This window comes from Erpetoichthys calabaricus, chromosome 18 (genome assembly GCF_900747795.2).
Source record: "Erpetoichthys calabaricus chromosome 18, fErpCal1.3, whole genome shotgun sequence".
NCBI lineage: Eukaryota > Metazoa > Chordata > Cladistia > Polypteriformes > Polypteridae > Erpetoichthys > Erpetoichthys calabaricus.
The window spans coordinates 68,504,567-68,517,458 of record NC_041411.2 but is presented as its reverse complement, the minus strand read 5'-3'; the positions used below and the strand labels follow the sequence as shown (position 1 = coordinate 68,517,458).

Genomic DNA, 12,892 nt, shown 5'->3' with positions numbered 1-12,892 from the left:
TTTAATTGAAGGTTGCGCATGGCGCAGCAAGCCTCTTGCGTGAGACATGAACAAGCACTGCGCCACCGTGTTCCCATGTTTAATAACATGCTTTCATTCCTATCATCATGAAAAAGATATCACGTATACATCTCAGTATTTTAATTATTCAGAGAGCTGTAATATCACAAATGTAATGGATTCTGTGTCCTGTCGGAGAAAGAGAAAGCCCGTTTAAAAAGCAGGTAGTGATTCATACACATAGAGCACATAGAAGATCAAATACAGAACAAAGCATTTAACATGCCACTTTAGTTACAATGGGATTTGAGAAACTAGTAAATTAAACGAATTTAAGATGAAGTTTATGATGTTCTACTTTAATGGCAAAATAAACTACGTGATTAAAGTGGAAATTTCGAGATTAAAGTTGACATTTTGTGCTTTTTCCCCACTGTGTGCCTTTTTTTTTGTCTGTACCCTAATAAGCTTTCATATGACACTCAGACGGTGGGCTACGACTCGCTTTTTCACGGCGACTTTGATATGTGATTTCTTTTTTATTTCGGGCACTGTGCGACTTTGTGAAGTTGAGCCTTCGAGTTTCTCCGACACTCTGTCACTCGATCAGCTTCCTTTTGTTGATTATACCACTGTTTAAACCAACAAATAGTACGTTTTTCCTTTGCCTCCACTTGGTATTCGCTGAAATTCTTATATTTTCTCCCGTGCTTTTCCCATTGTCTTTTCACAGAAGGCTATTTATATTGATTTGCATATTCAAAGAGGCGTAATTCTGGGAGGAGTTGTGACGGGACAGAAGGCGCGTGCACGTGCGTTACTTTTCACGCAAATCGGGATTTATGTAGTAGAAGAACGTGAAAGTATGCGTGCGCACAGATTCCTGCATCTGGATTTTTCTGTGCGTACGCACAATCCCGCTTTTGTGCTTACGCCATGTTATAGTGTGAGTTCTACGCACGGCGTTATACATGAGGCCCCTGCTCTTTATGCTGGTTAGTTTCAGAGGACTGGTTGCCTCAGTATCTGGACTTCATCAATCCTTTCTTTCTGGAACAGGTAAATCCTGAGCCTGTGTTAGGATTAACAAATTGCATATCTTTGGCCTTATGGATCACATAATTCTGGTTTAACCTGTTCCAGAAATGCACGTTTGGTTTAATCCAGGCTTTCTGAAACAGAATGAGACGGATTGCTGAATCCCGATTTACTTTAACCAATTTTGCACTAATCCTGCTTTCAGACCCCAGCTCATCACAGCACAATTACACACACTGTGGAAAATTCAGAGTTAACAATTAAACTAACAAGTCTTTGGGTATAATACTTTATAAAAGTCCATTTCCCAAGGTCACTATAAGAGGAGTCTTCTGCCCATTCATCTTTAACACGTGCGCACAATATGCCCATCAGTTAGCTCAATCATTTCAAAAACTGTTTTAATGGTCAATAGAAACTGGTGTCATGTCCATCATTGGGAATAGAGCAGTGTGTTCCTGAAAAACTGCCTGAAATTAAACAGGATTTTAGATATATACAGATTAAAGTATTTACTGTCATAGCAACCTAATTCTTTGTCTTAATTTATGCACTTTCAGCTGTAAAGCAGTTGATAAAAGTTGAGACCATTCTCTGATAAAAGTTTACCAGGAACTTTTGTCTCCAACTCCAGGCTAATTGCTCCAAGACAAGCTTTGCCAAGAGGTTCGTTCATAATTTCACAAGATACATTATTTCTCATTGTGTTTAATAATCACAGAAACGAAAAAAAAAAAAGCAAAAAAACTGCTGCAATAGAAAATTAAGGGTCTGTAGTTCTGAGATCCCCCCCAACCCAAAGAAACACACACGTAAATCAGGGAAGAAATATAGTTTAAGTAATTGATGTGTGCGTTTTTGGGTTTTTTCTTTTTGGAGTGGATGGAGTTTCACATGACTTTCACAAAGCTCACACAGGCCAAAAAGACTTTGGGTGAATGATGTTACACAGTGACCCCAGAAGGGTGGCCAAGTAGAGCTACCACTATCCACTCAAGTGTTCAAAAGAAACACACCCTTGCTACTTTAAGTAAGGCATGTATAAACACAGCAACACGTCTGATGTACAAAAACAGGCATCCCTGTTATTAAAAAGACTTTTAATATTTTATCAAGTTTAGCAACAAGGCATTAGCATTTTGAAACGTCCCTTACACAGTTTAAACAAAATGCTGAGATGGACAAAAACAGTGTGGTTACAGAAGTTCGATGTACCATTGTAAAAAAGTTTAGATGAAAAACTTCTGGCCAAGAGGAATTTGCTCTCCACATCGGCTTTCATGTGTAGAATCCTATTTTATCCTTTTATCAGATGTGTAGGCAAGGGGAACTGGGAGAGTGTGTGGGTGCGTATTGTACGATTAATAAAGTATCTATCTATCTAGTCGGCCTTCCAATGGACTAACACACTTGGGTCTTAGCTGCCAAGGCAGGCTATGGTTTCCCACAAGCCTGAATTGGATTAAGTACTTTTGAAAATGTCAAGAGGCACACACATTAAAAAGACAGTTAATTGTCCAGACCTTGCTGAACTACAAGACAAGTCACTGCTCAATGCTGTAAATTCGTATTCATTGTACTTTAAAAAATAAACCTTCCATGTCTAAGGCACCCAACCCCACAACTTAAAGAAATCTGCAAAGGAATCAGTTTAATCATGTGCAAATAGTTTTTTTTTTTTTTTTTTAAATGCAAATGTACTTGTGTCAACATGTTTACTCGACTAAATAAACTAGACTTTACTGAATGACCAAACGTGGTCCCCTGGCATCATTTGCAATTGTGTCGAGAGTCTCAAATGTAGGACTAAATATAGGTAACAAGGCATTAACTTTATCCAAGGAAATCTTTCTGTAAACCCTCTCCACCAATCATAGTGTTTACAAATATACAAGTAATACTGAAGGTATACCTCCATGCAGAGTAACAATATAATGAAACTAGTATGCTACAAAAGCCTAAATTAAATTCACTTATGATAATTAAGACTGTCCATTATCATTGAACCAATCATAGTTTTTCACAGGAATGTCATTAAGGGATATAGAATCTATTGCTTTGATTGCATGTGAATTGCAGGCTGCATCACACAATCTTCAAAACGGTTTACTGGAACTCAAGTATTTAATCTTAAATGGGTCTACTGAACAAGTGTGGCCGAAACAAAATACACACAGAAATTATCCCCCCAGCAAGTATGACCAAACAATAATCCCCTTAAACTTGACTTAGTCCATTACAACTCACCTTTGTTCTTGCACCCCAAGTTGGTAGAATTGGCAAAGCAGAACTTAGAATGAAATTGGCCCATTTAGTTGCCCAGAGATCTTGCACAGAAATCTTCAATAATGTATTGAAGAATTTTACCAAAGTGTGTCCATCACTCTGGCTAAAATAAATTGTATTGCCTACCCAATATAGCTGTCTTTAAATCTATAAAGACTGAAAACGTACCTACAGTATACTTACAAAAAAGGCTGCACAACTCAAGGACATTTTCTGTCTTAAATCAATAAACATTGTCACTAGACAGCTTCCTTTACAAGTATTTAATAAAAAAATACCCAGGAAATAGGCAGTACAATTACTAAACACATTAAGCCCATTTTTTTTTTCTCTCTTGCTCTGTTTTTTTTTTTTTTATATAAACCAAATCTCAAAGGAAACATGGCCCGTAATAAGTTATAAAAATCAGCACTTCAGATACTATGGCAACATACAGTCTGGATTAAATGACAAGTGCTTTAAAGCACCAAGTCTTTGAAAAATGTAGAAATCAAAGGTCCGTCCGTGCACTGGCCGCACTGGGAGCATACTGCGGCATCAGTTCATTGATCCTGCGTATGAAGTCAGATTTTTCAGCACATCCCTTGCAGGATTCTCCCCACTCTTCTAGGATTTTCTTCAGGTCTTTAACTTTTAATTTTTTCAGGTCCACTGTGCTAAGGTCAACTTGTTTATCTGAGTAAAGAACAGAAAATATAAATTAGACTATTAGACTAAGAATATGCCAGAGACCTTAAACATCACAACTACCATCCTGTAATTTAAAACTTCCTTTGTACACCTATAAAGGAAAAAAAAAAAAAAGAGATTCTTACCATATCTTAAATCACATATTTGGCCATCTTTCTTCTTTAGCTTTTCACAGATTTTCTCCACAGGTACATGAGAGCTTAAAGGTTTAGATACTTCATTGATTATTTTGGTTGCTGCATCCACTGTTGCTCCTATGTAATAGCACTGGAGAAAGGAAAACACAAACAAAAAAAGAAAGAAAACACACATTAGAAATCTTGACAGTAAAAGTAAAACCAGGAACAGGATCAATATGGATATACAGTACACAATTATCAACTGGTTATTCCGCTGCAAGATTCTTAGTGTCTATGAAGATGTCTATGAAGATCTATGAAAGTAAATACAATCTGGTGGCCATATTTAGCAATAAATCAAGGTTTTGTTTCTGTAATCATAATGTATATTACATGGTCATTTCAATTAGTACAAAGAAAAAAGTTCAAGTTTGTACTTTAAGCACAAAGCAGCACAGGTAACACTGGAGTTCAATATGCATAAAACAAAGCACTGAACGTAAAATTGACAATTGCCACTCACAACCGCTCCATGCAGTGTCCATCGCTATTATATTGACATCCTGGATAAATAAAAGCAAAATCGGCTGTGAAAAAAAAAAAAAAAAAAAAAAAAAAAATACAAAAACACATACTCTTGATCTTTCATTTAAATTAATTCTAAAAAACTGAAAAAAAGAAAAAAAAAAGTGAAATGTATTTTTCAAATATACAAGTGCCAGAATAAATCAAACCCCTTCACTTAATAAATCCCTCTTTCCAAAGGTCAGCATTATAAAAGAAGATTCAGAGGTGTTAATGAAGGTCCTGGAGAGCATATGGCCAGTGATCATTAAACTACCAGTAACCCCGCGATTCTCGAAAGAATCGCAAATCCAAGAATGCCAATCACTTTCTGTTCCCTCTGATATTTGGAGGGATGAAAAATCATGGATGGTGGGTGCATCCTGGGAAATTTTTGATTCAATTAAATAAACATATTTGTACTGAAGCGGTTTCTTTCTGGAGCTGTGACTCATCTGGTTCTGGTGTTTCAGAAGCGCGTTGTAGGCGCCTTTGTTTATTGTTTTTATCCATGCAGTCTCGTTTTTGTTTTTCTATGGCTGTGTCGTCAGCTAGAAGTCGTTTGCTGACGGCGGCGGATTCACGTGCTGAAGTGACGATGGTCTGCGGACCCAGGCTTGGAGGGGCACAGTACTAAACGAAGGTGGTATATGTGGTGATGTGGGCGGTCGCGTTCGGGCAGCGGTGGTAGTGTGTACGGCTTGCCTGTTGCCTCTGTGCATATATACTGTACAACCTGGCGTGCACGCTTTACCTCAGGTTTATTCTACAGGTCGTATCCATACAGGCTCATTTTTGTATTTCTAATCGTTGAGCTGTTTCTTTTTGGAGCCGTGACTCCTTTGCCTCTGCTGTTTCTGCAGCGCATTGTGGGCGCCCTCGATCATTGTTTTTATCCATACGGGCTCGTTTTTGTATTCCCCGTTTGTTGAGCTTTCTTTTTGGAGCCGTGACTTCTTTGCTTCTGGTGTCTCTGAAGCACATTGTAGGAGCCTTCGTTTATTGTTCTTATCCATGCGGTCTCGTTTTTGTTTTTCTGTGGCTGTGTCGTTAGGTAGAAGTCGTTTACTGTTAGGAATCATAATTCAACTTACTTTTAATACTAAATTACCGTTATGTGATTCAAATACGCCACACTGACTGCTGGCACAGTGGATTAGAGCAAGTTTAGTTTACAGGTTGTGTTGTTTGGGCGACCTACCGACGCGCTCTGGCCTCGGTGCACCCTGTGTCCGCCATCCGTGCATATATTAAACTGTGGCTTAGTAATATAGATCCCTCCACACAGAATCACTCTACATCAGTCTTATTTCGAGGGTCCGCACTTGGACTCTCATTTTCAGCTCATTCCAGTTTCTACATAGGGTTTAGGTGAGGGGACTTGGAAGGCCATGGCAAAACCTTGATTTTGTGGTCATTGAACCATTTTGAGGCATACTCCGGATCATTGTCCTGATGGAATAACCACCGATGTCCCAATTTATGCTTCCTGGCTAAGGCTGTCGGTTTCTGATTTAATATCTGGGAATACTTGAGTTCATTATCTAATGTCTCCTTACAAGTTTTCCCAAAGCATTCAGCAGAAGAACAACTCTACATCATCATAGATTCACCACCTTATTCACAGTAGGGATGAAGTACTTTTCTACATGCCTATAATTCCCTTCATGCCAAACTTGCCTCTGGTGCATGTTGCTAAGATGTTTGCCTCATCCGATAATAGAACTCAGTCCCACTTGAAGTTCGTCAACATATGGAAAACTGTAGGCACTAAAGTTTCTTATTTGACGAAAACAGACAATCCAAAACAACTTGTGGTTACGTAGTTCTGGTGACTTTTTGACCCCAAGATCCCACTCCCTAATGTCTGCAGTTCTCTAATTGTTACCACTGGAGATTCTTTGGTCACTCAAACTATCTTCCTCCCTGTGCATGGGAGGTCAATATAGACATGCGTCTATTCCCAACATCTTCAGTTTCTTCAGACTTAATTATTGCCCCAATAGTGAAAATGGGCATTTTCAACTATGTGACTATTTTCTTGTAGCCACTTCCTGATTTTAGCTGCTCAACCACCTTTTGTCATTCACCATTGTGTTCTCAAGTCTTTTCTGGTATGTTGGATAACTAAGGGAATTTGGCCCATTTGTCACCTCATTTATACTCCAGTGAAAACATTCCTGCTCAGTTGAAATTAAATGTAAGAGATAAATGTGAATATACTTCAGTTAGTTTTACTCAAAATTTTCTGTGGTGTCAAAAACTGAATTGTTTTATGATGAGAATTTTTCCTTTCAACAATTACTTCACTTCAGCTAAAGGTCATATTTTAATATTTTTAAAATGACAGACCAAGAGTTTTGAACTAGGATACTTTTTCATAGCCCATTTTATTTTTTATTTCCTAAAGGTGTCATTATTTAGTGCAAGCCACTGGCATAAACTTAACTTGTTTCTGCAATACTACTTATAGCAGGCTCTATTGTAGGCAAGGAGCTGGACAGTTTGACATCTGTGGCAGAGCAACGGGAGCTGAGCAGACTCCTGTCAATCATGGAGAATCCACTGCATCCACTAAACAGTATCTCCAGACAGAGGAGCAGCTTCAGCGACAGACTGCCGTCACTGTCCTGCTCCACTGACAGATTGAAGAGATCGTTCCTCCCCCACACTATGCGACTCTTCAATTCCATTCAGGGGTAAACGTTAACATTATACAAAGTTATTGTCTGTTATACCTGCATTTTTATCACTCTTTAAATGTAACTTTTTTTTTTATCAATATGCTGCTGCTGGAGTATGTGAATTTCCCCTAGGGATTAATAAAGTATCTATCCATCTATCTATCTATCTATCTTTTCAGCACAGCACTGTATTCCAAGGCCAGTCTAATGCGATCATGGGCTACACAGTGCAAAATGATGACAGCCGTAGTTCCAAAAGTTAATAAAACTCTCATAGTACATATACTTACATCTCTCTATTATAAAAAAAATCCTGGAGAGAAACAGTAGGGCATTGAGACGTGATCTTCACGTTAAGATCACGGAAGACAGTTAAAAGACCCGTAAGGACCTTAAACATGAGACATTGTGCCAAGAGATTGACCCAGGACCGTCTCGCGATGACGTAGAACACGAGATTCTTGCAAGAGACACCCTACTTGCAATCAATATCAAATAAGACAACGGGGCAGCACAACATTCAGTCTTGTGAAGGATTTGAGCACACACAGATCCAGGGTCTCAGCGCATATAAAACGTATAAAGACAACATGTTATAAATGAAACGTCGACGACTAAGTGAAGAAGAAAGTAGCGTAGAGAAAAGAGACTCAAAAGCGTTGGAGAAAAAATAAAGAGCAAAAAAGAAAAAATAATCTAGGTGCAAATTCAGAAAATAAGGAAAGTATTTATCAGCCTGTAACAAGTGGAACTGAAACAAAGCACGTCCAATTGGGCTCAGAATTAAAAGACAAAGTAGAACTTCATAAACACGTTCACAAACGTTGGCGCTATACACATGCAGAGCAGATTATGAAAGCAGATTATGAAAGCAGTGGAATTTGAAAGGCTGAAAAAAGTATGTGCAATACACATGTGGAGAAAGTTAAATATGAAAGTAGGAAAATTAGAAAGTATATAAAAAAAAAAAGAAAAAGATTGTAGTTGTGCAAACAAATGGAAATTAGCACTCGAAAAAGGGAAAATAATCACCATGGACCAGGTGTCATTAGAAAAAAAAAAGCAGGACAAAGCGAGGTCAGAAATAAAAGAGTACAGAACAAAGTAAAACGTCATAAAGAGGTTATAAAACAAAGGGGTCAAACACATGCAGAGCAAGTTAGAGATAACGAAAACTGGAATTCAAAAGACTCGGAAAAAAAAAAAAAAACGTAGGCGCGAAACACATGCAGAGCAAGATACAGAATATGAAAGCAGAAAAAACAAGTGTCAAAAAATGAAAGTAAACATTGCATTACCACAAAATAAGAGAAATTATTACTCTGAGAAATAACTAAAAGGAGAATAGAGATTGAATATATGGACACAGGTGATAAGTCAGAAGTATGTAAATATTGTAAGGCTTTGAAGTTTAAGTCAGAGAATTTCAAAAACATGTTTTACCTCACATGCATTTATTGGTTACTTTGCAAAAAAAATTATTAACTGCTGATGATGTAGATCGCTTTGTCTGTGCTGAAATTCCAAACAGAGAAACCTATCCTGAATTATGGTACGAAGTCATTAAACACATGTCTCACTGACCTCATTTAAAAGATTCAGCATATTGGAACTCAAAAGAGTCCAAATATCGTTTATACAGAAGTTCTGAAATAAAAGTGAAACTAATGAAACAGCAACAATTTAAAGAAGAAAAAAAAAATCTTAAAAGTGTGTATCCGGAAAACCAAACACGGGGGTTGGCGAGCGAAGCGCCCTAGTTACATTAAAAATAAAGACAGACAAATTTATGAAATGGTTTGAAGAAATGTACCTGTCAACCATCTCATCAAACATTTCTCACTTTACAAATTATCCAACCCATACTTTTAGTGTCTGAGAAAACAACTCCATGCAGGGTTGTGCACTTACGCCACATATCCTATACAATTAATATTTAAATATGTTATGACAAATGCTGTTGGGGACATCCTAGTCTTACAGCTGTAAATCATATTACAGTCGGCTGACCTATATTAATTGTTTGTGATCAAGCTATCTGTACCTTATACCATAACTACAATGTACATGCACTTACCAATCGATTTTCCTTTCCCTTTGCATCCTTGCAAGTTTTAAGCAATTCCTTCTCTATCTCCGCAGGGGTGAACTGCACGTCTTTATCTTTTAGGGACTGGTAAAACTTTCCAAAAAAGGTGACACACACTAAGATGACAGATAAAATTGATTAGAAAATGCACAGTGAAAAAATTTGCCATTTCTTGCACTTCAAATATGAGGAAGTTCATACAAAAGGATTTGAAAGACAGACATATGGCCAACATAGTGAGAGTAAACTAAGGAGGATTCAAATGTGAAAATTCAGAGATTAACTTTATTTTCATCCACAAGGTGGTACATAAATGCAATAAAATAAACTTAAAAACTCTAAATACTACAGTAAAAACTGACAAAAGAAAAGGCCCAATTAGTCATTTATTAGACTGCGAATGTATCAGAAAATGCTGCTTACACTGACACACTCTGCCAACCACTAGTTCCTGCTCTGCAATCAGAATGGGCCCGGGACCCTATTACTATGAATCAGGGTTCAATAGAAGGATGGATATAGCCTTATTTTGACTAGGCACTCAGAATATAGACTAGGCTTCATAGATTCAGTTGTTGAATAAAGTTGAGATGTGTTAGGGTGTGAAATCTTCCCTTATGTTACCCATTTAAAATCAGAACATTAGAAAAATTGTCACTAAGAACAGGCCATTCAACCCAAAAACTTCATTCCTCCTACTCCCCCCCCCCCCCCCATATACTTGGGTAATCATTGAATGGAAATTGCCTTTTTGCATGACCTTTCACCTTTTTTCACTGTCAAACAAAAATAACATCAGATCAACATCTTACAATTCCTACAGTCCTGCACTCCACCATACTACTTGGTAACATATTCCATGTCTCTCTGGTTCTTTGCATGAAGAAAAATGTTTGTGCAAAACCAGCCCTTAAAATTTCTAACAGTGTCCCCGTGTTCTTGTTGCGGAGTTTATTTTAAAGTAACAACCAAAATATACTGTACTAATTCATTCCAAAATTTTAAACACTTTTAATCATGTCCCCTCTTAATCTGTTTTTGTAAACTGAAAAAAATTCAGCTCCTTCCATCTCTCCCCACAGCTCATGACTCTTAGTCCCAGAATCAACCTAGTCACTCTCCTCTGCTCACTCTCTCTAGCACTACAATGTGTTTCTTTGTAATATGGAGAACAAAATTGAAAACAATACTCCAGGTAAGGCCTCGAGTATTGTATCAGTTCATTGTTCCAGGTAAGATAGTAATATCCTGCTTTGCTGCCTGTTGCAAGTTAGATCAGCTGTAGGGTCGTCCTGGGGAAGTCTCCCACCACCCCCTGCAGCTGTCTTCCATGGGGTGTTGACCCCAACCAACGTCTTATAACTTATGTATAACCTCTTTTGACGTACTCGACACATTGCGGCAACCGAACATCCAATTAGCTTTTTTGATCACTTCTGTACACTACAAGAATGTAGATTGTGATGAGTTCATTGTGAATCTTAGGTTCTTCTCATTGGGTGTACTTTCAAGTTAAAGACCTCCCATTGTGTATTCAAATCTAACATTTCCATTTCCTGTGTGCAATACATTAAATTTCCTCTGCGACAAATCTCCCCATGCCAGTATGCTATCCAAGACCCCCTGTAACAAATTACATGATTCTGTATCTATTCCCCCACCTTTTTTGGCATCATCTTCAGATTTAACCAGCTTATTGATTAGAATCTTGCCCACATCATGTATAAATATTAAAAAAAAAAAAAAAGAGAGTAGTGGCCTCAAAACTGATCCATGAGGGACACCCTTTTTAACATCACCTATTTTTTTTTTTTTTTTTTTTTTTTTTAAAGACCCTCTGAATATCACCGTTTGCTGTGGTTTGCTTGGGGCAATTTTGTACTCACCTACAGGTTGTGCTCTAAATTACCACTTCTTTTAACTTTGGTTTTGCCTACTTCTGAGCTACACGACGGATATCTGAATTAACACAATTACGGTTAACGCTTATTAAAAAAATAACTGTCTGGGAATCAATTCATGCACTTCAAAGGATTAACAAAAGTAAATAAAGACCAGCAGTTCCAGCTATATACAAGCGAAGAGCAGCCCTAAATGCGGCCGACTGACGTGGAGTCAACCTGCTTTTAGTTGTGATGCACGAATAACCCGGGGCAAAAGCGCGAAGGTACCAAATTCTATTTTATTAGTGGACACGGTTCTGCTCGCAAAAAACACTGAACAGCCCAATTTAAATTCGAAACTTCTGGACTGTGGACCGATTTGAGGGCGGAGGAACCCAGACACGTGCCAGTCGATCTTCGCTGTTGTATAACAAGGGAATTCGAAGCATTCTAAAACACATTTACCCACAAAACGCTCTAGCCCTAGATGTAAGCAATTATCGCCTTTTGCGTACAACGTAGATGTTAACTTAATGGAACAGTCGAGGAAAGCGGGAAAACAACGGCTAATATTTTTAAAGTATCGTTACCAATGAAAAATGTCTTTTATTTAACTCTTGCACTTGCCGGATGCAGTCACCACTAAAGATGCTGCACAGCAAGTCTGCCAATAAAAATGTTACATGAACAGCCAAATAACTATTCAGTACCCAACAAAATCTACATGACTCTCTACTTTATCGCAACTTTGCGTTTCAGAATTCTAATGCAACTTTTTTTTTTTTTTTTTAACATTTGTTCCTGCATTTCACACTAAACCATCAGCATCCAAATTCAAACACATTACACCTTAAACAAAATACTAGTCAAAGAAATGGATCGGTGCCACCCATAGATCTACCAGACTTAGCAGATCATAAAGCTGGAAGTTAAAAATGATCAGAAAGGCTGTCTTACCTTCACATTCTCCCTCCTTCAAAGCCAAGCTGGGGCTTGACAGAATAGACAACGCCAAAGCTAACGAAATCCCACCGAAATATAACATTGCACTCGACCTTATAGGGGAATAACAAAATAATTAACTCAAAAAGGGTTTCGAGAGATATAATATGAAAAAAAAATCAAAACTGCATTACAACCGACTCCTTCAACTCAGCGTTTTTCCTAACAGCCGGCTTATTTTACTTTAACACGCAACCAAGACCATTCAACCACCTCCCACTAGCACTAAATGCCCACCTCTCGAGAAGTGTCATTGGACTAGGCATTGCCGCCACCGCCCAGTTCTCACGATATCATTGGTTCTCGCGGGTAAAACCCATCCACGACGTATAACATGATTGGTTATTCTGTTAAGATTACGTGGATCTGTGGCCAGTTGGCGTGTAATCATTGGTTGTTACGACAGCGCGATGATGTCACGTTAGGAAACACAGTAAATGATAACTGGAAAAAGCGACTGTAGTACAGGAAGAAAACAAAGTAAGATAGTCGAGTTGAAGTGATTCAAATACATTACCCAACAGTAAATTACATCGG

The 12,892-nt window shown here is 38.0% G+C and overlaps 1 protein-coding gene across 1 annotated transcript; it reads right to left on the bottom strand.

Annotated features, from left to right (window-relative positions):
* Positions 1-3,572: 3,572 nt before the first annotated feature.
* Positions 3,573-12,570, bottom strand: manf (mesencephalic astrocyte-derived neurotrophic factor). The gene is made up of 4 exons (XM_028824201.2): positions 12,311-12,570; positions 9,459-9,586; positions 4,140-4,281; positions 3,573-3,999 (listed from the first exon to the last, which is right to left on the bottom strand). Exons 1-4 carry the CDS (start codon positions 12,396-12,398, stop codon positions 3,815-3,817), a joined length of 543 nt encoding a protein of 180 aa, XP_028680034.2. The 5' UTR covers positions 12,399-12,570; the 3' UTR covers positions 3,573-3,814.
* Positions 12,571-12,892: the final 322 nt, after the last annotated feature.